This window comes from Bombus bifarius, unplaced genomic scaffold (assembly GCF_011952205.1).
Source record: "Bombus bifarius isolate JDL3187 unplaced genomic scaffold, Bbif_JDL3187 scf7180000009275, whole genome shotgun sequence".
Classification (NCBI taxonomy): Eukaryota; Metazoa; Arthropoda; class Insecta; order Hymenoptera; family Apidae; genus Bombus; species Bombus bifarius.
This window is the reverse complement of record NW_022885009.1, coordinates 1,030,482-1,056,398: the sequence shown is the minus strand read 5'-3', so window position 1 is coordinate 1,056,398 and position 25,917 is coordinate 1,030,482. Positions and strand designations below refer to the sequence as shown.

At 32.7% G+C, this 25,917-nt stretch overlaps 1 protein-coding gene and 1 long non-coding RNA gene across 7 annotated transcripts in view; one reads left to right on the top strand and one right to left on the bottom strand.

Moving 5' to 3' along the window:
* LOC117214967 (myc box-dependent-interacting protein 1) overlaps positions 1-25,224 on the top strand; it is a 147,879-nt gene extending 122,655 nt beyond the window's left edge. For 2 of the 5 annotated variants that reach the window (XM_033461354.1, XM_033461352.1), the window contains 8 exons: positions 9-144; positions 20,543-20,733; positions 20,962-21,234; positions 21,757-21,875; positions 21,959-22,002; positions 22,171-22,368; positions 23,052-23,230; positions 23,380-25,224. In XM_033461354.1, the coding sequence (XP_033317245.1) occupies positions 9-144; positions 20,543-20,733; positions 20,962-21,234; positions 21,757-21,875; positions 21,959-22,002; positions 22,171-22,368; positions 23,052-23,230; positions 23,380-23,460 (1,221 nt within the window). In that variant the 3' untranslated portion in view covers positions 23,461-25,224. The remainder of the gene's footprint in view (positions 1-8; positions 145-20,542; positions 20,734-20,961; positions 21,235-21,756; positions 21,876-21,958; positions 22,003-22,170; positions 22,369-23,051; positions 23,231-23,379) is intronic. The other 3 variants (XM_033461353.1, XM_033461355.1, XM_033461356.1) reach the window with 3 other exon arrangements.
* Positions 18,368-19,804, bottom strand: LOC117214969. 2 transcript variants are annotated; one of them, XR_004488993.1, is made up of 3 exons: positions 19,332-19,804; positions 18,611-19,255; positions 18,368-18,454 (listed from the first exon to the last, which is right to left on the bottom strand). It is a non-coding gene; the product is annotated as an uncharacterized LOC117214969 (long non-coding RNA). The 2 variants fall into 2 exon arrangements; XR_004488992.1 differs by having other exon boundaries at positions 18,370-18,454; positions 19,109-19,255.
* Positions 25,225-25,917: the final 693 nt, after the last annotated feature.

Here is a 25,917-nt window from a genome sequence, read left to right as displayed (position 1 = left end):
CGTTGCAGTTTCTTCAGAATTTGGGCAAAGTGGATAGGACCGCGGATGACATATTCGACGAACATCTGCAGAACTTCATGAGACAGCAAAATGCCGCGAACAGATTGCAAAAAGAGTTCAACAATTACATCAGGTGTGTTCGAGGTAAGTCGATCGAAGTCTATTCTATGATTTATATGAACATACGACAATACAAGTTAAACAAACGACAATATTTTAAATCTGTTAACATCAGTTTGTATGGAAGAGGATGCTTGTTAAATTCGAGTAAAAATTGCGACAAACAATTAACGACAGATGCACACTGCGTTCGATGATCAAAATATCGAAGCAATTGCGTTCTTTCTTTGAAAAACTTCAGTCGTCGTTATTTTATGCACGCGTGAAATATTGCCGATATTGTAGTTACGCATCTGCTGTGAACTGCAGCAGGCAGTAAAACCGATAAACCAAACATTTGCAGTAAATGCGTACACAAATTATCAGATCTGCGCGAGAAGCGAGCCGTGACCTTGGTTTTCTCTGACCCAGTCCGGCTCGTTCAAACCTACCGTCTTAATGATAATCTGTCGAACAGGTACATTTTTAACTTTGTAAATCTGCAGAGAATTGAAGCACTGCTATTCCTGCAGCTACGAAATGTGAATTTTGCAGATCGTTACATCGATATATATATATTTAATATCATATATATATATAGCTCAGCTGACAAGAGAAACTCTAGTTGGTCATCATTTTTCATTATAGTCTACAAATTGATGATTAGTAATCGATATAAAATTGCTTTCATTTTAATACAATGATATAATAATGCGATATTATAGTGCAACGATAGGTGAATGAAATTAGAGTTAGAGAATACAAATACATCGCATGGTTAATGGAGATATTAATTATTATACATTGTTGCTATGATGTTAAATATACTTACGATTACAATGTTACAATATACGGGGTGGTTGGTAACTGGTGGTACAAGCGGAAAGGGGGTGATTCTACGCGAAAAAAAAGTCGAAAATATAGAATAAAATTTTTTTTCTAATTTTTCCATCGAGACAACGATCTAAAGTGAGATCCGTTATAACGAGACGTGATAAAGTGGACGCGTACCGAGCCAAAAATCAAAGTCGATTTTCTCGAAAACAAAGCCTCAAACGAAAAATGTTTATTCTATATTTTCGACTTCTTTTTTCGCGTAGAATCACCCCCTTTCCGCTTGCACCACCAGTTACCAACCACCCTGTGTAATGATTATGTGATTAATGCATAGATTACGGTTGTAATACCAATGAGTCCGATTTTCCGCTATATTTAATTACGTATTATTTCTTAACGTATATGAAAAATGATCGCTGTTATAGTTTTATAGTACGGTTCTCTAAAATAAATAAATAAACTATGATATTAAATATACTTTTATACGATTACAATGTTACAATATATAATGATTATGTGATAAATACATAGATTACGGTTGTAATACCAATGAGTCCGATTTTCCGCTATATTTAATTACGTATTATTTATTAACGTATATGAAAAATGATCGCTGTTATAGTTTTATAGTACGGTTCACTAAAATAAATAAATAAACTATGATATTAAATATACTTTTATACGATTACAATGTTACAATATATAATGATTATGCGATTAATACATAAATTACGGTTGTAATACCAATGAGTCCGATTTTCCGCTATATTTAATTACGTATTATTTATTAACGTATATGAAAAATGATCGCTGTTATAGTTTTATAGTACGGTTCTCTAAAATAAATAAATAAACTATGATGTTAAATATACTTTTATACGATTACAATGTTACAATATATAATGATTATGCGATAAATACATAGATTACGGTTGTAATACCAATGAGTCCGATTTTCCGCTACATTTAATTACGTATTATTTATTAACGTATATGAAAAATGATCGCTGTTATAGTTTTATAGTACGGTTCTCTAAAATAAATAAATAAACTATGATATTAAAAATACTTTTATACGATTACAATGTTACAATATATAATGATTATGCGATAAATACATAGATTATGGTTGTAATACCAATGAGTCCGATTTTCCGCTATATTTAATTACGTATTATTTATTAACGTATATGAAAAATGATCGCTGTTATAGTTTTATAGTACGGTTCTCTAAAATAAATAAATAAACTATGATATTAAATATACTTTTATACGATTACAATGTTACAATATATAATGATTATGCGATTAATACATAAATTACGGTTGTAATACCAATGAGTCCGATTTTCCGCTATATTTAATTACGTATTATTTATTAACGTATATGAAAAATAATCGCTGTTATAGTTTTATAGTACGGTTCTCTAAAATAAATTAATTTATTCCGTTGATCTTTCATTTCACGAAACGTAATAACTCAATAGAGGTCCATTTATCTAAACGAAATTTTATTTAACGCCTGATTGACCAAAATTTTGTCGATTGATTCGTTCGAGTTTGAACCTGAACTGCTATTATACGAAGGAAAAATAGTAGCGGGGATAATTGGCGAGTTCCTATTATATGAACTGTAATTATGTAAACTGTTTGTCCGCCGACAAGTTCAGATAAAGTTGCAGTTCTACCGCAAGGACAGAATGCAGTCACTTGGTTCAAAAAATACCGACAAAGTAAAAGTCGAGTTGAGATTGTTCAAGAAATGTCAAAGTACTTTTGCAGAATAAATTCTGCATAATTTTCTGCTGAAAAATAAATCGTCGAAGGATTCTCTTTTGAATCATGCTTATCGAAGTAATCGTTCATGGCCTTGATTCGCGTCGAAGCTTGCATTACAAGTTACTCGAAATAGCATAACCGGTGAACTAGATTCCGCAGCAATACGTGAACCGCTTTTCCTACAGCGAATATAAATCAGTTTCGATTAACTCAAAACTGGTATTACGAAAGTCTTTGACGTGTTTCTAAATGCTGACTCATAATCGTAAAACACTGTCGCTGGATGTTATCGTGGAAGTCTGACGCGCATACTACGTGCTTACGTTTATTATTTTATTTTTCATTTACAACGAACAGATGTTAAGTGCTGGGAAACGTATCTATGTGCTACTCTTGCTAAGAGTCTCAGTAAATATTTGAAAGTACAGTTGTAATGCAGTTGTAACTTCACTTTTTCAACGAATTTTTTTTTGTAACTAATAATGTAGAAGTATGGATTGCTATACAATGAAGTTTGAAAAACTATAGGTTTTTTCCATGGAACATTGAATTTCATTCGTAAGAGAATCGCCATGTTGCAAGTTGCACACCGTGTTCCAGTGGTTCCAAAAAGATTGTAGCAATCCAACAGTCTTGCTAAAAATTATTTTGAAATTTGAAAGATAATATGTGCGATAAATAATATCCCATCCCAAGCTCATAAAATTTAACATAATCCCTGTCCCAGTTGATAATTATATGCATACTTTTAAACATGATTGATAGCGATGGTAGACTGAAATTGAGCAAAATGATTCAAAAGAGACATTAAAAAATATCTCCATATTCTATTCATTTTAAAGTGACTAAGCAGAAAAGCATGTGATATATACTTTTCTTATATATAGGATTAATAGCAATGGTAAACTGAAACTGAGCAAAATGGTTCAAAAGGAACATTAAAAAAATATCTCTATATTCTATTCATTTTAAAGTAACTAAAAAAAAAAGCATATAATATATACTTTTCTTATATATATAATTGATAGTGATGGTAGACTGAAATTTAGTAAAATGATTAAAGAGAGACATTAAAAAATATCTCTATATTCTAATCATTTTAAAGTGATTAAGCAGAAAAGCATGTAATATATACTTTTCTTATATATAGGATTAATAGCAATGGTAAACTGAAATTGAGCAAAATGGTTCAAAAGGAACATTAAAAAATATCTCTATATTCTATTCATTTTAAAATAACTAAAAAGAAAAGCATATAATATATACTTCTCTTATATATATAATTGATAGTGATGGTAGACTGAAATTTAGCAAAATGATTAAAGAGAGACATTAAAAAATATCTCTATATTCTAATCATTTTAAAGTGACTAAGCAGAAAAGCATGTAATATATACTTTTCTTATATATAGGATTAATAGCAATGGTAAACTGAAATTTAGCAAAATAATTAAAGAGAGACATTAAAAAATATCTCTATATTCTAATCATTTTAAAGTGACTAAGCAGAAAAGCATATAATATATACTTTTCTTATATATATAATTGATAGTGATGGTAGACTGAAATTTAGCAAAATGATTAAAGAGAGACATTAAAAAATATCTCTATATTCTAATCATTTTAAAGTGACTAAGCAGAAAAGCATGTGATATATACTTTTCTTATATATAGGATTAATAGCAATGGTAAACTGAAATTGAGCAAAATGGTTCAAAAGGAACATTAAAAAATATCTCTATATTCTATCCATTTTAAAGTAACCAAACAGAAAAGCATGTGATATATACTTTTCTTATATATAGGATTAATAGCAATAGTAAACTGAAATTGAGCAAAATGGTTCAAAAGGAACATTAAAAAATATCTCCATATTCTATCCATTTTAAAGTAACCAAACAGAAAAGCATATAATATATACTTTTCTTATATATATGATTGATAGTGATGGTAGACTGAAATTTAGCAAAATGATTAAAGAGAGACATTAAAAAATATCTCTATATTCTATTCATTTTAAAGTAACTAAAAAGAAAAGCATATAATATATACTTTTCTTATATATATAATTGATAGCAATGGTAAACTGAAATTGAGCAAAATGATTCAAAAGGAATATTAAAAAATATCTCCATATTCTATTCATTTTAAAATAACTAAACAGAAAAGCATGTGATATATACTTCTCTTATATATAAGAAAAAGAAATATTATATAAGGAGAATTATATATGAATTTTATTATATATACTTTTATTATAAATATTATATTTATATTATATTCTATTGTATTTTAATTATATACTAAATATGTATAATAACATATTATCAGCCAGAGTATAGTTCCAAGACGCTGAAAGTTAGAAAGCTAGCAAAGATGCAGACTCTTGAATTGGAAAGGTGTTTGGACATACCTGAGTGTAGGTACTTTTGGATCGTCACCAGTATTTGTTAATATCGTGTAAGGCAATTTTTCAACGTGATTGCATCCTACGTTTTTGACAACCAGGCATTGATATATTATTTAAATCACGTACGCCTGTGTAGCGAGCACGTTTTTCTGAAGAACCATAATCACTTGACCTAATATGGAAATCAAGGACGCTTGTCTATGTGTATAAGCCTTGCACTTCAACGAATTTCACGATACTATCGGACAGCGAATTTTCCTGCAAATCCATATTCCATACTCTGCTAGCCTAAGCGAAGATCTGTGCTACCAATAGACGGATATTTTATATTGTATATTTTTGCATATCGTAACTAGTTCTGGTTCAAGGAAGAGGAGAGGAGATGTGCGTTGTATGGAAAATGCTGGAAAGCGTTGTACAGAGGGTTTGTTGAAGCACTGGAAGGAGGAATGTTAAACGACAGACAGAATGAATTTGAGGGTCGAGGAAATTCTGGAAGAAAATGCAAATATGCAAGCAATAAGGTGGTTGCGGAGAGTAGAGAGAAAATAGGAGAACAGGAAGAAAGACGTAAATAGAGAGAAGTAGAAGCAGAATACGAGTGTGGAGAAACATACAATTATTGCAAATATAAATGCAAATATATAATAAATAAAGTACAAGTAAAAAGAAACAGATAGGCAATGAATGAATGGATGAAGTGTAACCAGGAGAAGGTTTACGTAATGACAAAGCATTTAGAAATAAGGACAATGGATAACCAAAGGATTGATGTAGTTTTATGTTACTATAGTTCTCTGTATGTTTAGTGTTAGTTTTGTTTCATATTGTCTGTAAATTATACGAAACCAAATCTAATATCTACACTAACAGGCTGAAATAAATAAATAAATAAATACTGTGTGCATTCCGCATTTTAACCTTAGTTTTACTATAAATTAAATTAAAATTTAAATACCTGTACCTTTAAATTTACTATAAATTAAATTAAAATATAAATACCTGTAGCTTTAAATTTAATACAAATTAAATTAAAATATAAATACTAAAAGAAATGTATAGAACACATGTGAAATGTGCAAAAATATATAAAATGTCCAAAATAAAGTACTATTTATGATAGTTATGAAATTAATGAAAGAAAATAAATGAAAAGGTTGTTTATTTAGTTTCTGTTTCTTAAACGAGGTACACAAATATTTAAATTTGCATAAATATCCGCGATAGATTCACCTGCACCTTCAAATTTACTATAAATTAAATTAAATATAAATATCAAAAATAATGTATAGGACACATGTAAAATGTTCAAAAATATACAAAATCCAAAGTAAAGTGCTAAACTATTTATAATAGTTATGAGATTAATGAAAGAAAATAGATGAAAAGGTTGTTTATTTAGTTTCTGTTTCTTACACGAGGTACACAAATATTTAAATTTGCATAGATATCCGCGATAGATTCACCTGCACCTTCAAATTTACTATAAATTAAATTAAATATAAATATCAAAAATAATGTATAGGACACGTGTAAAATGTTCAAAATATACAAAATATCCAAAGTGAAGTGATAAACTATTTATAATAGTTATGAGATTAATGAAAGAAAATAGATGAAAAGGGTGTTTATTTAGTTTCTGTTTCTTAAACAAGGTACACAAATATTTAAATTTGCATAAATATCCGCGGTCGATTCACCTGCACCTTCAAATTTACTATAAATTAAATTAAATATAAATATCAAAAATAATATATAGGACACGTGTAAAATGTTCAAAATATACAAAATATCCAAAGTAAAGTGCTAAACTATTTATAATAGCTATGAGACTAATGAAAGAAATAAACGAAAAGGGTGTTTATTTAGTTTCTGTTTCTTAAACGAGGTACACAAATATTTAAATTTGCATAAATATCCGCGGTCGATTCACCTGCACCTTTAAATTTACTATAAATTAAATTAAATATAAATATCAAAAATAATGTATAGGACACGTGTAAAATGTTCAAAATATACAAAATATCCAAAGTGAAGTGATAAACTATTTATAATAGCTATGAGACTAATGAAAGAAATAAACGAAAAGGGTGTTTATTTAGTTTCTGTTTCCTAAACGAGGTACAGAAACATTTAAATTTGCATAAATATCCGCGGTCAATTCACCTGCACCTTTAAATTTACTATAAATTAAATTAAATATAAATATCAAAAATAATATATAGGACACGTGTAAAATGTTCAAAATATACAAAATATCCAAAGTGAAGTGATAAACTATTTATAATAGCTATGAGACTAATGAAAGAAATAAACGAAAAGGGTGTTTATTTAGTTTCTGTTTCCTAAACGAGGTACAGAAACATTTAAATTTGCATAAATATCCGCGGTCAATTCACCTGCACCTTTAAATTTACTATAAATTAAATTAAATATAAATATCAAAAATAATATATAGGACACGTGTAAAATGTTCAAAATATACAAAATATCCAAAGTGAAGTGATAAACTATTTATAATAGCTATGAGACTAATGAAAGAAATAAACGAAAAGGGTGTTTATTTAGTTTCTGTTTCCTAAACGAGGTACAGAAACATTTAAATTTGCATAAATATTCGCGGTCGATTCGCAACAAACAGTCTAATTACAAATGTTTGCGTCCTTGTTTATGCAGCGATCTTTTTCATTCCTCTTCGTCGCTGAAAACGACACGAGAAACGATTTTCGCATTATCGACAGCCAAATAACGCGACTCTATCGGAATACAACGACCTCCAACCTTTTACCCGAGTTCGCTCTGGTCGAATCAATTTCTCTCGTAGGGTTATTCACCTGGCGAGGTAAATTGCCTCGTAAAATCAAACGTTTCGAGCTATGTGGTCCAGATTGTCTGCCACATCTCTCTGATAGTCGTAGCCTGGAGAAAGTCAATTTCTGTACAACTGTGCGTACGTACTATGCCGCTTGAAAAAGCCGTGTCGAGTACTCCGTTTCGTGGGGTTGCGTACGTTTCACAGGTGAATGAGGGCTGGATGAATAACGCAGACATTGAATAACGACCGTACTTTCTGCGCAGGCCCTACGCAATACTCGTAGCAACGTCAATCGTTGAGAGAAACGGCCCTGATTTTAACTGCGTGTCTCGCATCTCTGGACGAGATATCTCGCGACGCTACGACCAGACATCTCGCGTCTGTTTTTCAATATTTCTGGCCGAATATGATTTCTTACAATTCGGTGGATTTTTATGCATTCATGGTAAATTTAACAAACAGCAAGAGTACAGAAAATGTACATAATAATAGAGAAATGTATAAGATATCCACGGTGCAGTGGATATTTGCTATGACATTTAGCAGGGAAAATAAATTTCTGTTTAGGTATTTTTAATTCTGTTCGAAAAAATATGCATTTGCTTAGATATCCGCGCTCTACTTACGAGAGAAAAAATGAGAGGAAATTTGCTCTTGAAAGGGTAACGTTTCCTCTGTTCGGTGTCACTAGAACTACTATATCCATCAAAATATATACTTTGATTATATATAGATTTATGTATTATTATTAATGGTTACACAGTGGCTAAATGATCATACGTTTTTTAATTTTGTGGTTATTCAAACAGCAAGTGTTTCGACGAATATTAAAGTTAGCTTTTATTAAGATACAGTAGAATTTTATTTCTGTATGCATCTATCAGGAAATAGGCAGATTCGTGTAACAAAAGTCAACTTAATCAACTTGCAATTAGTCAACGTAAGTCCGCAATAATTCAATTAATATTAATAGCAGTGTCGTCCATATGAGTAGATTGCACCAAACATATGATCATAAATACGTGATATTGTTTCAAACTGGAGAATTTTGAAACAGATTTTTGGATCACGATAATTGCTAATTAATTACATTCGATTCATTAAAAAAGGATTCACGTGTGACAATTTTTATAAATACTTTCTAGACTGCATACTTAATAAATGTAATTCTAGTTATATAAATGTGACGTTAATAAATGTAATATAATCAGTAAATAGCTTAAAAAAAATTCATAAAATCTACTTGTTGTTGTTGTTACACAAGAATCCTCTTAAATATATATTTTGTAACAATATATAGTATAGAACAATGAATTTGAACAATTGACACAACGTTCATATTAACATGAAATTAATTGAATGTTTTGTAGAGAATAGCACGGGTAAAGTAAAGTATAAGAAGTACATATTATCGTTTAAATAACTATGAGTGACGCTGATCATTTATTTCACTATACAACTTTAATTATGATCATCAATGTACTTGTACAATAGTAGACATATTTGATATTTTCTTTTGAACATTTTGTGTACATTTGTCTACTAAATTATTAGATAGTACTATTTATTTTATTATTATAATTACCAGATATTATCTATTAACTTCTTCTCCTCTAATTTCTCCTCTCGTAGTCAAAAGATCTCGAGTACTAATTTCTGTTTTTACTGTAATCTGCATATGTGCAAATTATCGTACGATAATAATCAGCGCAGGCTGTGATGATTCAAATTGACAGGAACGTGTACGCTAAGTAACGCATCGCTATGATATTCTTTAGCTCTAAATCTGTGTGATAATCGTAGAAAGTAATTTTTATTCCAAACTTGTGAACGAAGTATCTCGTATTATTGCAACAAAAAAAAAACCGTGGAAAACGTTTCGTTTATAGCAGAAACGACATCGAGTAAGAAAATATATCTCGTGCGTAAATGCGAAAAGTTTAATCATGCTGTTTCGAAATACTCGTCGATTGGAAATATACATGTTGTCATCTGGCTGATCGTCGCTAAGATGATTCACATGTTTCTTCCTCGTCGCTCTTTAGTCGTCTTTTCTAACTGATGACAGCAAAGCGAAGAACTCTGTATTGCAACGAAATACAAATTGTGACATGGAAATAGAATAATATACAGGTGCAATGAAATTTGAAGAAACGCTGAAATATTTTAAGTTACGTTCGAAAGCATTCGCAAAAGTATGTGAAATGAGGACCGTTGGGATATCAAAAGAGAATAATACGCTGACATCTGTTTAATCTTACGTGGCAACAGATTTAATAGGTTCGAGTATTCCCGAAGAGCGCTAGGAAGCTGAGGATTAAATTTTCAAACGAAGACCTACGTATTTTCATCGCACATTCTTGCAGCTAACGTCGCAGAACGTCTTCCATTTCCCATTACCTAAGCATAGATGCGCGCGTTTTTCGCAGAAGCTGTTCCAACGTATGAATTTTCAACGATGATATCATAGAGCATTGATAAAAAATCTATTTGCATTGATACGTTGAACGCGTTTGGAAAGTCGGGGCTCGTGGTGCACAGGAGGTCAGTGAATTGTATAACATAAACGTTAGATCTAATCCTTTGCACTCCTATGTCGAGTCCCACTGGACATTTTTTCAGTCCCACGTTTCTTTGTGCAACGTGCGAAAGAGAAGCAGGTTTGCATCCTGGAAATTGTTTCAAGATATATCATACACTTAAAAATTACAAAATACAACAATAGTATGAACAAAACTGGCATTTAAGTTCATTTATTTAAATTATCTTGTTTTTTAGTTGAAGTAAAATTCAAATAAAACACTTAAAAACGTTGGGAGCTTCTCTGGGGTAACGAAATTGAAATAAAATTCCGAAATAAAATTAAGAAACGTTTGAATTTGAAAGGATTCTTGAAATATTGCTTTTTTCCAAGGAATCAGGCAAAATGTTGGGACGTAATTTACAGTGAGAGAGAAATCTCACGTGTACCCTACGTATCAGAGATATATCTTTATCGCATCGGATAAATTAACTCGCAGTAACAATGTAATTAAGAAGTAAATCTCTTAATAAATCTCGCTCAATTTCTCTACCAAAGATTAAGAGCTGTAGCAAAAAGATGGTAAATTTAGATATAAAGCTACAAACTGTACGACGTTGCTAATGGCCTTGGATATCGAGGCAACGTTAAAGCGAACAGAAAAAGCGAACAAAGTAATGAGAATGAAACGCTGTTATAATTATGGGAAAGTGGAAATTTTAGAGGAAGATCGGATATTTGCAATTGTTTGCTATAAATATAAACGCTAAGATGCAACCTGCAACTTTGTCGAGTCTTGTTTAAGTTTGTCTACGTAAGTAGAAGCTGTATTATAAAAAGTCGTAGTTTTGATGTTAATCGTAGCAGTATATTAATATTATAATACTAAATACCAAGTAATTTGACTGTATTTCATATAATTTTATAATCGTACGCAAGCAGCAATTCGTATTTGTTACATGTTCACATATTTAGAAATGTTTCTGACGATGTAACTGAAATTGTACTTTGTCCATAGATGGGAGATATGTTTTACCTGAAACGTCACAATCATTCGAACAATAATTACAATTTATTATGTATATTATTATTATATATACGAATAATTATATGTCATATGATGATATTAATTTAAGAACGTATTACATATATTTTCTATATATTTTTGCCATATCGAATTCTACCGTGGCTGCAGTAGATGCAACGGTTTTCAAACATATTTCATTCGCATGATCGCGATCTTCGACGACTAGTATCATTTCAGACTGCACAAATGCTACCTATGATGGTGTAATTTACATGCAGATAAATTCAAGTAAATCACAGCGGAAACAAGTTGCATATCAAGAACGAACGACGTCTACAGCGTCGAGCACTTTGAACTTCTTGTTTTTCCACGTCAGTGGCGTAGTCTTTCTGTTGGTGTACTCGAACGAAACTTTTCTTATTCCTACGATTTTACGTAATGTTTTGTACAAAATAAATATATCGTTTGATATTTTCTTTCGCAAGGATGACGCTATGTACTTAGCATGGTATTTATATCACGTGATAGCGATTATATCAATACTTTCTCCGTTAAAATTAAATCTGTAATCAAACGTGTCGCTATATCATTAAATCTACCTATCATTACATTGATCTATAAACAGTTGGCATAGAATTATTTTTGAAGTCTGCAGTTTGAAAATTATACGCTTGGTGCTAATTTGACAGGTAAATTAAGCCTATCGGTATAATCGAGTTTGTCTACTGTTAGATCAACCGTCTATTATTAGATCTATTATTATAGCATAATTAACGTATTGGCGTATTGCCGTGTTTAGGGCAGCTGCGTTTTCCCAGTTACATTTAGCAGAATGATGCGGGCTGTTCAATTATCTCGAGTTACTTTTCCAATAACAAAATTGAACTCTCAGGAGATTCTTGTGTTACTTTATCGATACTACGGTAAATTTAAAAGTACAGTGCTCCTTGCATGCCTTGCAATCTTTATATTATACAGGGTGGTTGGTAACTAGTGATACAAGCGGAAAGGGGGTGATTCTACGCGAAAAAAGAAGTCGAAAATATAGAATAAAAATTTTTCGTTTGAGGCTTTGTTTTCGAGAAAATCGACTTTGAATTTTCGCTCGGTACGCGTGCACTTTATTACGTCTCGTTATAAAGTCTCGATGGAAAAATTTAAAAAAAATTAAAAAAAAATTTTTATTCTATATTTTCGACTTCTTTCTTCGCGTAGAATCACCCCCTTTCCGCTTGTACCACCAGTTACCAACCACCCTGTATACAGTATACACAATAAATAATTATAAACTCAACGCTATTTTGCGATTCGTCATAATATTAAAACAGAAACTGACGAAACCGCTTATGTAATTTTACATTACAATATAATGCGAAACTGAAGATACAACAAACCGAAGCTTTCTTCTTTCGAAGCTTGCAAACAATGAAATTTTCTTCGAAAATTGTGTTTTCGCTTGTGAAAATATAAACTCAACGACGTTGATTTTGTTACGTTCTCATTCGATATTTAACGGATTTTTCTTTATCTTTGATTACTTTTATTAATCCAATTATCAGGTACATTATCCACCAACTTATTTAAACTGTCGTTTCGAATATCCAGCCACGCGGATTTTATTCCTTTTTTAAGTTCAACCGTATTTTCTACAGATGGCTTCTCCTGGTCGTAAAGCTTTCTCGCTGGAATTTCCCATAGGTTCTCGATCGAGTTCAGGTCAGCACTCAGTGCTGGTCATCGTGATAATTCTATCGCGAAATTTTGGAACCACTTTCCTGTAACAAAAATTCTCTTTTGTCTTCTATTTCGGTTACGAAAGGCAATAGCTCGCCATGTAACATCTCCTGATATCCCACAGCGATCAATCTACCTTTGCAAAAACAATTTCACTTGCCATATCCAGACACTGTCACTGGTTTCTTGGAAATAAGACAAAAGGTTTGAACAAATAAAGAAGAAAAGAAAAAGAATTTCGGTTACGAAAGGCAATAGCTCGCCATGTAACATCTCCTGATATCCCACAGCGATCAATCTACCTTTGCAAAAACAATTTCACTTGCCATATCCAGACACTGTCACTGGTTTCTTGAAAATAAGAACAAAATTTTGAACAAATGAAGAAGAAAAGAAAAAGAATTTCGGTTACGAAAGGCAATAGCTCACCATGTAACATCTCCTGATATCCCACAGCGATCAATCTACCTTTACAAAAACAATTTCACTTGCCATATCCAGACACTGTCACTGGTTTCTTGGAAATAAGAACAAAATTTTGAACAAATAAAGAAGAAAAGAAAAAGAATTTCGGTTACGAAAGGCAATAGCTTGCTATGTGACATCTCCTGATATCCCACAGCGATCAATCTACCTTTGCAAAAACAATTTCACTTGCCATATCCAGACACTGTCACTGGTTTCTTGGAAATAAGAACAAAATTTTGAACAAATAAAGAAGAAAAGAAAAAGAATTTCGGTTACGAAAGGCAATAGCTTGCTATGTGACATCTCCTGATATCCCACAGCGATCAATCTACCTTTGCAAAAACAATTTCACTTGCTATATCCAGACACTATCACTGGTTCTTGGAAATAAGAACAAAAGTTTGAACAAATAAAGAAGAAAAGAAAAAGAATTTCGGTTACGAAAGGCAATAGCTCGCCATGTAACATCTCCTGATATCCCACAGCGATCAGTCTACCTTTCCAAAAACAATTTCACTTGCCATATCCATACACTATCACTGGTTTCTTGGAAATAAGACAAAAGGTTTGAACAAATAAAGAAGAAAAGAAAAAGAATTTCGGTTACGAAAGGCAATAGCTTGCTATGTGACATCTCCTGATATCCCACAGCGATCAATCTACCTTTGCAAAAACAATTTCACTTGCCATATCCATACACTATCATTGGTTTCTTGAAAATAAGAACAAAGGTTTGAACAAATGAAGAAGAAAAGAAAAAGAAAAAGAATTTCGGTTACGAAAGGCAATAGCTCGCCATGTAACATCTCCTGATATCCCACAGCGATCAATCTACCTTTACAAAAACAATTTCACTTGCCATATCCATACACTATCACTGGTTTCTTGGAAATAAGAACAAAGGTTTGAACAAATAAAGAAGAAAAGAAAAAGAATTTCGGTTACGAAAGGCAATAGCTCGCCATGTAACATCTCCTGATATCCCACAGCGATCAATCTACCTTTGCAAAAACAATTTCACTTGCTATATCCAGACACTATCACTGGTTTCTTGGAAATAAGAACAAAAGTTTGAACAAATGAAGAAGAAAAGAAAAAGAATTTCGGTTACGAAAGGCAATAGCTTGCTATGTGACATCTCCTGATATCCCACAGCGATCAATCTACCTTTGCAAAAACAATTTCACTTGCCATATCCAGACACTATCACTGGTTTCTTGGAAATAAGAACAAAGGTTTGAACAAATAAAGAAGAAAATGTGTCTGAGTGTACAAGCATTCACATCACTGTGAATGTAAAAATATAGTATTATAAACATTGCATTATAAAAAAAATATGTTCCAAACGTATTAATATATCTCTCACAAGAATGATCAGTGCTTTCTCGCAGATGTCGAAGAAATAATACCGAAAGTGTATTCGAGTCCGTAATTGTTCGCAGCACTGTACGATATCTTCGTATCATAAACGATACCGTTAAATGTATGCAAGCTTGTCTCTTCGCTGCACCAGAAGCGTCAGAAATAAAGTTTCTGCACGAAGCTGTTCCGCAGCATTCCTTGCCTGTCCTTCGATTCATTTAATGGATGTCTGTGAAGCGAATTGTACGAAACGGTGGGCAGCGTGTTAGAAACATGGTGAAACAGAAAGAAGCTTCACAGGATGGGAGATTTTGTCACATTGGCAGACTGTAATAAGGAAACGGCGATGGTTTCTCAGTTGGTAGATAAAGCGTGCCGCATTCGCAATTTTTCGCGGAAATCCGTTTCTACGCCGATGGCTTTTACCTTTCCTTTTATCAGCCGAGAGACGGCACGTAACAGTATTCGCATATAAATACCCGCATGCGCTGTGCCAGTGGTCGGTCCGTGTGAAACCTGTCGATAGATACTCGCGTCCACGAGCTTTCCGCTTTCATGATGAATCGCGTGGTTTTCGCGGAACGCGCGTTCGCCGGTGAACGAACCTTTCCGTATCGACGAATTTCCCCGAATTTCCCTGGAACTGAGCACCGGTCTAACGGTTCTCGCGGATTCTGCTGTCGAATCACACGTACAGAGAACCGTACAATGTCGTCTACAAGTTAGTGGACGCTCGCTTACTTCGAACGAAACGATTCTTACGACACGTACAGTATCGCGTACAAGTCGAAGAAAAGCGGCGTATTTGCAGTACTGTCGGTAATTCGGAAAACCGACATTTCCCAGAAACTACACAACAACGTAGTCTAATTTGTAACAGCGCAAACGATAGTCGACCACTGACGTTTGTGAACGAAGCCTAACTTCGACTCGATCCGCAGAGTAAAAGAGCGTGAATTTGCAACAACAGTTGATCTACTCGTTCGCATATTAATTTTATGCTTTCGAGTGGATTTTGCGAACGTTTCGCGAGTACAGAATGTCACATGGAATTTTCGCTTTTACATGGCGCGTTACTGACTCGCAATTCCCAAGCAAAACCTACCAAGCTGGATGCTGCGCGCCTCTTCCGCAGTGCAAACTACGGCGAAGGCAAAAAAGGAGACGAGTGGGTGCCAGCGTCTCATGTGTGAAACGTGGGTACATCGTGAATGTGTTGGTTATTTTCGCGGATGTTACACCTGTGACCAACGCAAGTAAATTTTAAGACACAGAATCGAGATTTTTCTGAGATGATCGTTTCTGTGCTATGATTTTCGTACGAGATTAGATCGTAGGAGAAAATAATTTTACTCTCCGCTTATTTTTTAGCTTCTACAGCGAAGCTAGATTGGAATACCGCTATTCCGAATTACTTGCACCGTAACAAAATCGTTGCTTTACGTCATCCTTCGATCCAGCCAAAGTTCCAGGTACTCTTCGCTTTTCGCCATTGCCGGCAGTTTGACGTACAGAAGTTCATTAATTTCCCTGTGGTATTATACAATTTTATTTGTTCTCATGCTCTGTTGTAATTTTGTATTCGCCATAAACAAAGTGATATGCCAAATATGCTGCACTTGCTCTATGTATTTGGACACTTGATGCAATCCAGTCAGAACATTGATATTTTTATCATACTTTCAGCATCGTAATAGAAGACCGTGTTGCTCTACTGTTGATTCTGCACTTTTTCCCACAACTCGGATTCAACGTTCCACCAAATTCAAAGTGAAACTGCAACGATCAAGTTCCATGTTCGCCACCGATAAATCACGCTTCGTCAAAGTTAGAGAAACTTTTAGAACGCGATTGGAAACATATATTGCAATCGTTTTCTAAGATCTAAAACGTTGAACAGACTTAGAAAGTTGAACTCGGATATTTGTAGAAACAATTTTCATCTACATTCGATTATTAACTTTCTATTTATACTAATTAATATGAATTATCCTTTTTACCAATATTTATCAATTTTACGCGGTTGCCCGAGATAATATCGCAGGCGAAAATTAAATTAGCGAATTTAATCGGTGTATATTTCGTATATTTGCGATAATTTGCAAATTTCTTATATAACACTTATACACGGTGGCGTACATACCTTTAACGTTATGCAATTTCAACGTTCCACGTAAACGCTAATTTCGCTTCACGATATCTACAGATTATTTCATAGCACGATAAATAAATCGCGCACGCTTTAAATAGACTGTAAGTAGCTTAAAGATAAACAACCAAGTCGGTCGAGAAATCGTATATTTACATTGTAAAAATCATCCTGCGCAAAACGAGCAAGTGTTCGGTGACTCGTGGACGGCAGTGTATGAAACGTTGCGGGATTACGCGAGTCTAACGTAACTCGCCTAGCTGACTCGAGAGAATCGTAGAAAGATCGTACGAGGCGGAATTTTATGCTCGCTATGCGTATGCAAATTGGCAGATACACGAGTCCTTCCTCTTTTTGCCGTTTGTCGAGACGCAGCATCGTGAAAGATGCACTTAAGCGCCTCTTCAATTAAATTTTACTTGCAGCAATTTCACTCGAGCAAGCTGAGCAACTTGAATTCGAATAATTCGCGACTGCGAATTCGCGTCCACGTACAGTTGCTCGCGAAAATATTTGGCCATTTACAGAAACTTTTTGCGTACACAGGATGTGACGTAACATGTGGGCCCCACTTGCAGAGCTGATTGTGCATCTAAAAACAATGAAGAAACTTCGTACAAACATATGCTCTATTTTCTTCTTTCGAGATACAACGAATTTTGTAAGCAGAGCAAAGCTATTGAAAATATTGAAACGATAAGATTCAGAGTGAGAGAAACTTCTCAACAATTTCGGGGAAACGCCAGGGACCATATCTTACGCTTTATAAATTCTTTTGATATTAATATCATTTTCTTAAATATTAAATTCCTATAATCTATCTTTTATATTATAAGCCTTTGTTTATTTCTATTTATTATACTATCACTGCGTACGATACTTGTACGATTTTACGGATGGAAATTGTAACTGTATTAACAAAAATTGAGAAATTGATTAATCAGATAAACGTAAGAATTCAGAGAAAGTTAGTGGAACGAAAGAAATAACAACGAATGCACGACTTTAAATTCAATTTTGAAAGCGGTCATTAGACCTGCTAAGGTTTAGCGTTTTAAAACACAAGAAGCTCTTGCACCAAGAACGTAATTTCTCGATTAATTTCTCGGAAACGTGCGCCCAAATCCTTTTCTCGTTTGCCAAATCCAAAGTTTGGGTTTCTTTGTTTCGATGTTTGGATGTTTCCGACCGGGAGCATCCAACGCACATACAGCCAACTTGTTCGAGATTTCGCAGTTCTTGTCATCTCCTTGCTAGACGACATATCAATAAATATCAATATTAATAATACAAATGATGTAAATCAATATTGATGATATAAATGTCAATGATATATATTCGTCCTATTTATTTTCTCATAAATAAATTGTAAATCTTCTCAAGAAAAGAAAGAAAAGTAAATGACTTACGTGTTGTAGGCAGATGAGATGTTAGCACACTACCAGCAAACTGAAATGACAGGAAAGGGAAATCAGCCGACTAATTGTTAGCCAATAATGACACTGTATCTGAATAGAGGCGTCGTTGATATGTTAGTCGTGTTCACCAGCGGATGATTCCTTGTGCCGTTTCAGCTCGCACAGTGCCAACGTCTCATCCGTCTGCTTGCATAACTTTTTTCGTAACGTAACCTTATAACGTAACGAAATATTGTAAATTTCTAATTTTTAAACGCATGAATGTAAAAATACATTCGTCCATCCGTCACGGTATACGACATCGCGAATGACCAATAAACGTTTTAAGTTCCCCAAGAAAAATTCTAAAGAGGCGACACTTATACTACGATCATTTTTCTCCACTTTTTGATTTATATCGAATAATATCGTTGACAATATACGCGCATTATGGAAATCTCGTGAACGTTCAAAGCAAATTAGAAGATAAGACAGTGTTAATACCAGCACCTGTAATATCGGCAAGCCTGCTTGCTTATAGATTTGAATTCATCGCTGTAGGATTGTCGTGCGAGCGAGTGAACGCAAGTTGCGACTGGAAGTAGGTTAATAAAGTAATTACCTCTAATCGCACATTTCTTGGCAAAAAGTTGTTTCCTGGGAAAGTAAGAAATCCGTATAAATTAGTATAAAGGAACTTTGGGTCGCGTGTTTTGGTATGCGACTTACTCACGCCTAGACGTTTAATTACACGTTTCCGACGTTACATATTTGTTAGGAATCGTTCGATACGGATTTGCTCAATCGTCGTGAAATCTGGCGGCATTCGCTGCCCTCGAGAGTAACCGAAAGATCTCGCAAGGAATAATCCAATTTGACGATGAAACTGCACGCGTCTTTTTCATGTGGTTCGAAGGCTACACTATAAAATTCGTAAAAATAATTACATAGTCGGACAGAAGTATTTTTGATTTGATATAATAATTATATATAGATGTGAGTTCTTTGAAGATGGAAGGAAGCAGTTCTAAATTAACGTTGTGCGATCCTTGTCTGAGGTCCTCATGTTTCCAGAAATCTCTCAGATTACAGATTTCCCCCTCCAAGGTCGAAATATGCTGCTGAATTTTACAGGCGCGACACATCGATTTCTTTTAGGATATTTTGTTTCGGGAGACAGACTTCTTATTTTGACAGGGATCTTATTCTGCAAGAGATGAGAGAATTTATAATTTTATATTATTATGTATTTTTTTTTTTTTTTTGATATTCTCATATTTCATAATATTAATAATATTGAATGAATAAATAAGTGTTAAAATTTGATATTTTAATATTTGAAATACATTTACACTGGAGAAATTTACAAATAGAGAATAATGCTACTTTAGGAATATTTTTAACGCATTAAGGATCAAGTAATAAAGCAATATCTAAAATTTGTGTCAAATGTCTTTCACACGATAAGTTTCACAGAATTGAGGTTAAAGTATCTTTCAAGCTAATCATTTTCCGACCCAAGTACCTGTTTTCACAGAGAAGTGAAAAATGCATCGAACTTTAAAATTGAAAAATTGTATAGAAAAATGTATAGTTCCATTTAAAAAGATGAAAACGGCCTTGAAATCTTTTAAACGCCTCTGCTTTCGGATGAAACACACGCCAGACGTAATGCATACGTTGGAAACCATTTAATCTTCCTAACGAAATTTGTATAAATTTTCATATAATTTCATAGTTTCGAATAATAATTATACAAACTTAATCTTCTCTCAGAATAGTAAATCACGAAAATAAAATTTTTAAAAATGTGTCAAGAATCATCAGTATGCGCTAGTTTACTAATGAAAGAAACACAGAAATATCACTGTGCGCTACAAGCGTGACGTATCATTACTTGAATAGTGTTCGTAAAACTATTCTGTTGTGTTTGTGTGTTTACAGCGGTTCAAGCAGCGTCGAAAACACTCATGGATTCCCTAAACGAGATCTATGAAAGTCAATGGACAGGACATGATCTTTTGTACGTGCAGGCTCAAAATTTGGACATGTTGTGGCAGGACTTCACCCATAAGCTTGCTGATCAGGTTCTCGTGCCTCTCAACACATATCAGAGCCAATTCCCAGAGATGAGGGTACGTATGTCTCATGTAACAGTGAATAAACATATTGTCGTACGAAAATAAATTGGTATAATCGATATAACTTTGTCTGACTACTGTCTTAGAATAAGGTTAGGATTTTAAAATGGAATATCAATTGACGTGAAATGTTCTGCGCGCAATTTTTGTTTCCATTTCGTGCTATAGGAAATAATAATATGATTATAGGATGCGAATTATCGTGATATATATTTGTTGCAGAAAAAGATTGACAAGCGTGGACGGAAGCTAGTAGATTATGACAGTCAAAGACACAATTTCCAATCGCTACAGTGTAATCCAAGGAAACGGGACGAGCTGAAAGTCTCTCGAGGAAAAGAGTTACTGGAGGAGGCTAAGCGTACATACGAGCAACTAAATTCCGAACTTCATGACGAGCTACCAGCTTTATACGATTCGCGTGTTCTCTTCCTCGTTACTAATTTACAAACGCTCTTCGCCGCTGAACAAGTGTTCCATACTGAAAGTGCTAAGGTATATTTAACGACCACATTTCTTTTGCATATATTTCTATGCACAAATTGTATTTTATTTTCATTAATTTCATCAGTTTCGTTATATTAATGGTTCTATATCTATTACACTATATAGAGGAAAATATACGACCAAGCAATATACATACACCGATTTATTGTTACATTAATTTAGTTGGAAAGGAGATCATTTTTGTTTGCCGATTAAATATCCCTATTTGTTAATTAAAAAACGTATTCTCTTGAAATTATAGAAATAATAGAAAGATTCTTTTATTGATAACTTTTATCTGGTGATGTACAAACATCTTTTTGATAACATCGTTAAAATATACGATATTTATTCTTCTTATTGTACGATAGATATAGACGTGAAAAGCCACTGATACAGTATTTAACATATAATATATAATATACGATATCTATTATGTATAAATTTGGAATATTTAATACTTGTATATCTGATAATTATATGATATTTTTATGAAGTATACAATTTATATATCATACGCTTATGTCCCAGGTGTATTCTGAGCTAGAGGCAATCGTCGATAAATTAGCCAACGAAAGCCAGAGAGGATCATACACGCTGAAGAAGAGTACAGAACCACAATCTCCAAAATCGCCTAACGCCAATTCTGCGTAAGTAAACGATTGAAGACAGCAAGATGTTTATTTCCACGTATACCGTAAACAATGGATTAAGCAAATTTTACTTGTTTCAGTTTAATAATCAATACACAACCAGCTCAGAACAACATTTCACCAGGTAAATACGCATACGGCATCTCTACATACGTCTTTTGTGCATTTGAATCGTTTGTGTACTAATATTTTGTGCATGAGTGTAACGTAGTTATGCCACATAAGACGTTCCCGCAGACATAATTATGTGGCTCAATGTTTAGTTTTGAGTGAGCTTTGTTGCATGTTACAGCCGTGGATGAGTCTGCTCCAGAAGCAAGAAACACATCACCGACTACTCAATTAAATGGCAATGCTAACAGCAATGCTAACAGCAATGCTAACAGCAATGCTAACAGCAATGATAATTCTCTCAATAATCAGGATGCATCTCCGCAAAACACAGTTGTGGCCTCTAAGCGAGTAGAAGAGCTATACGATATTCCAGTTGGTAAGTATGTAACGTGGGAGTAAATGTCATCGGTTACGTGCTTCTTAGCGTCTCTAAAGATGAACGTTCATACACCGATGATTGAGGCTTTTCGTCGAAATGGTTTGCGAGATAAAAATGCCTGTATACGAGTAATCAAGGAATATTTTTGGAATATATTACTAAACTAATCTTGACTAAGTCTGCATTGTCTGCAGTACAATTTGGAGAGCGTTTTATACATATTCGGTTAAAAGCTATATTATTGCCTAAATATAATGATATATTATATAATGTATGCATAAATATTCTTTAACGTGTATTTATAGTTTTTCGATACGTACTTGTACAAGCACGTATTTATAAGATGCATATACTTTTTAAGTAAAGGTTGAGATTCGTTCGAGTCCAAAGATAGCACGATTTTTCAAATTATATGTTAAAGTACGTAATATGTAACAAGTGTACATGCAAAATTGTCCTACTGTGTCGATAGAAGTATGCTGCCTGCCCATTGTGCATGGATGTTGTTGAAACGATGAAACGAAATTTATCTATTAATTTTGGCCTTGTTATGTATCAAAATTTCTCGATGAAAGATTTTAGTAATTTAATTTGGTTTTGCACATAATCAATGAAAGTTAAAGTTTAAATAGAACTATATCACAGGTCCATGACTAATGAGGCGGATTCAATTATTTTAGACGTGGAATATGAAAATGGTACCAATTTCTCTCTAGGGGCAACGACTGACAACTTGCCACCTGGTGTTTTGTACAGAGTCAAGGCTACTTACAAATATAGACGCGAAGACGTGGATGAATTGTCATTTGATGTCGGTGATATTATTCGTGTGGTAGAGTATGATGATCCAGAAGAACAGGTTTGTATTCTCTTAGTAATTCATTTGATATCTTTATATATACAAATATGATACAACATAATTCTCATTATCATGTTAATGATAGTAACAATACTAACAGTAACACTGAAAATAATAAAAAGTGTAACGAATCTTTTTATTACCCTTAGGAACAAGGTTGGTTAATGGGCATCAAAGAAGATACTAATGAAAAGGGTATGTTCCCAGCAAATTTCACAAAACCACTGTGAAAGCTTTACTAAATTCGTCTATTACACTCCAATGCTCACTGAAACGGCATATTCTATTTTGAGAATAGTTACAATATTCAAAGTGAGAATCACACAGTCATCTGAGGTATTATGCGTATGAAAGAAATAAATAATAAATACACAATGAGGGGCAATGGGAAGGGGAAAGGGGTGTGATGAGATAGTTATGCTGGAGGGTACTGTGGAAAATTAAGCACCCCAAAGTGCCTTAACCCAGCCACTGTCTGTGCCAACATTCATTGTTTGTAATATGGGATTTTTCTCCCATATCCCATGTATGAATACACATCATTAATAATCAAATGAAATATTTAAGTAATTAAATAATATATTGTAATACATCACGCAGTACTATAATATAAAACTTATATATTAAATTAATATTATTTTATGAAAGTGTACATAGAATTATACATTTTAAGAATATTTTATGGAATAACTTTGTGGCCACTGAAATTATCGGTAAGAACTAATTATAATGTTTAAGACACCTCTATAATGCCCTCTTTTGGCAGCCAGTTATCAAACTTTAAAAATCCAATTATCTATCTGCATTCTTATATTAAGATTTTATTTACTTTGTGACGAAAAATTAGGGCTCGACCCGGATAACGGTATTAACATAGATAACATGCCAAACTTTCAACGCAATTCAATAGCATAGAACGAAATAATACAACTAATACATCCTTACTTCAATACATTGCTACGTAAGAGCAAAATATTATAATATTTAAATCAATGAGAGCATTAGAATAATAAAATTTTCTACATAATTCTATTGAGAGGAGTATTATAAGTTCTACTAATGACACATATTTGAAGATTCGTTCTTAAAAATTTATTTATATTTTTTATTATATTATATATATTTGTTCTATAACTAAGTATCTTTCTCTGGTATACATACATAGAACATCGAATGGCGATGATCAATTAAATTACTATTACTGCCCTTACATCCACTGTAGCGAGGATAGAACTAGTGGTCCAAGGAAAACAATTTGTAGTGCTAATTAATACTCGTTAAATAGATTTATTAAGAAAATTTTACATCAAACTTTATGTAACAAATAGCGTTATAATAATAGATGATTACGAAGTAGTGCGAGGAGATTACTGATTTCAGCTTCCATTAAGTTGTGTGTCTTTTTATTTTACTGTATTGATCTGAGACATACAGAACACAGGAAAGTTGGATTGTTTATAAATGAAAAGTTTTATGGTTGACCGATTGATCCATTGTCACACTAATTATTAATCCCATGTACAAATTCAAACTGTGGACAAGTATGTTAATGCGTCATATATTACAGGTGCATATTAAGAAAATATGTTGACCATATGTTACAATTACAACATAGTTATGATAATCATAATGATAGGGAACGGACGTATATTTATATTCTACGAAGAGGACCAACAGAAAAAGTAATTGAAAAGCAAAAAAATATTTAAATAATAATAATAACAAAAACAATAGCACCAGTATATTCTGTTTTTAAGTATGTATAACTAGAATCTAGTAATTTATACGGAAATTCCATATGAATTTCCAACTCATATCAAGAATATAATAAATTTAATATACAAAAAAATTGATAGCTATACATTGTAATATGACACATCATGCTTCACTTTAATATTACTCTTGCAGTTATGATATAATTTGAATAAGTACACAAGTACATTCCATTGAACTACATACAAATAAATATTTAATAAACAAAATTTTTCTTTCAAGAAAAAGCAATATAAAATTTTAATATGTAATGTGTTATCATTGAAATTGTTGTATCACATTTAATATATGATTTAAAAGTGAAGTGTGATAAGTGTTTGTTCTAAATTTAAATTAATCTATTTTGTTCATTTCTAAGTATACTTTGCAATAATTAAAAAAGAAATATCCATAATATGTATTGCGAACGTGCCAAAATGTTATATACGCGACTGTTAGATTAAAATTGAACTCAAGTTTTGATATTACCTAGAACAGGTACAGACATTGAAAACGCGAATATTTATAAAATATATTGAAAGATATATGCGTTTCAGCAATAATACGAATAATACTAATTGTTCGGCAGTAGGTCTATTAATATTACTAATATGATAAATTATTTATTTCATTGGAAAATTAAACAAATGCATTTAATTAACTTAAAGAAGATAAGTGATATATTGTTCTTTTTTACTTTTCGGTAAAAACAATGTACATTACAAATTTTCCGAAAATGATGTATTAATTAATTATAACGTGATATCATAAAATAATTGCACTTAATACTTCATTTTAATATACTTCTGTAGAGTAAGGTCATTATTACAAATAATTTCAAAAATAGATTATACAACGAAATATGCTTGAAAGTAATAATTATGTCTACTTATCTTCTTTATGTTGTATTTATTTATTAATGTAACATAAGAGCA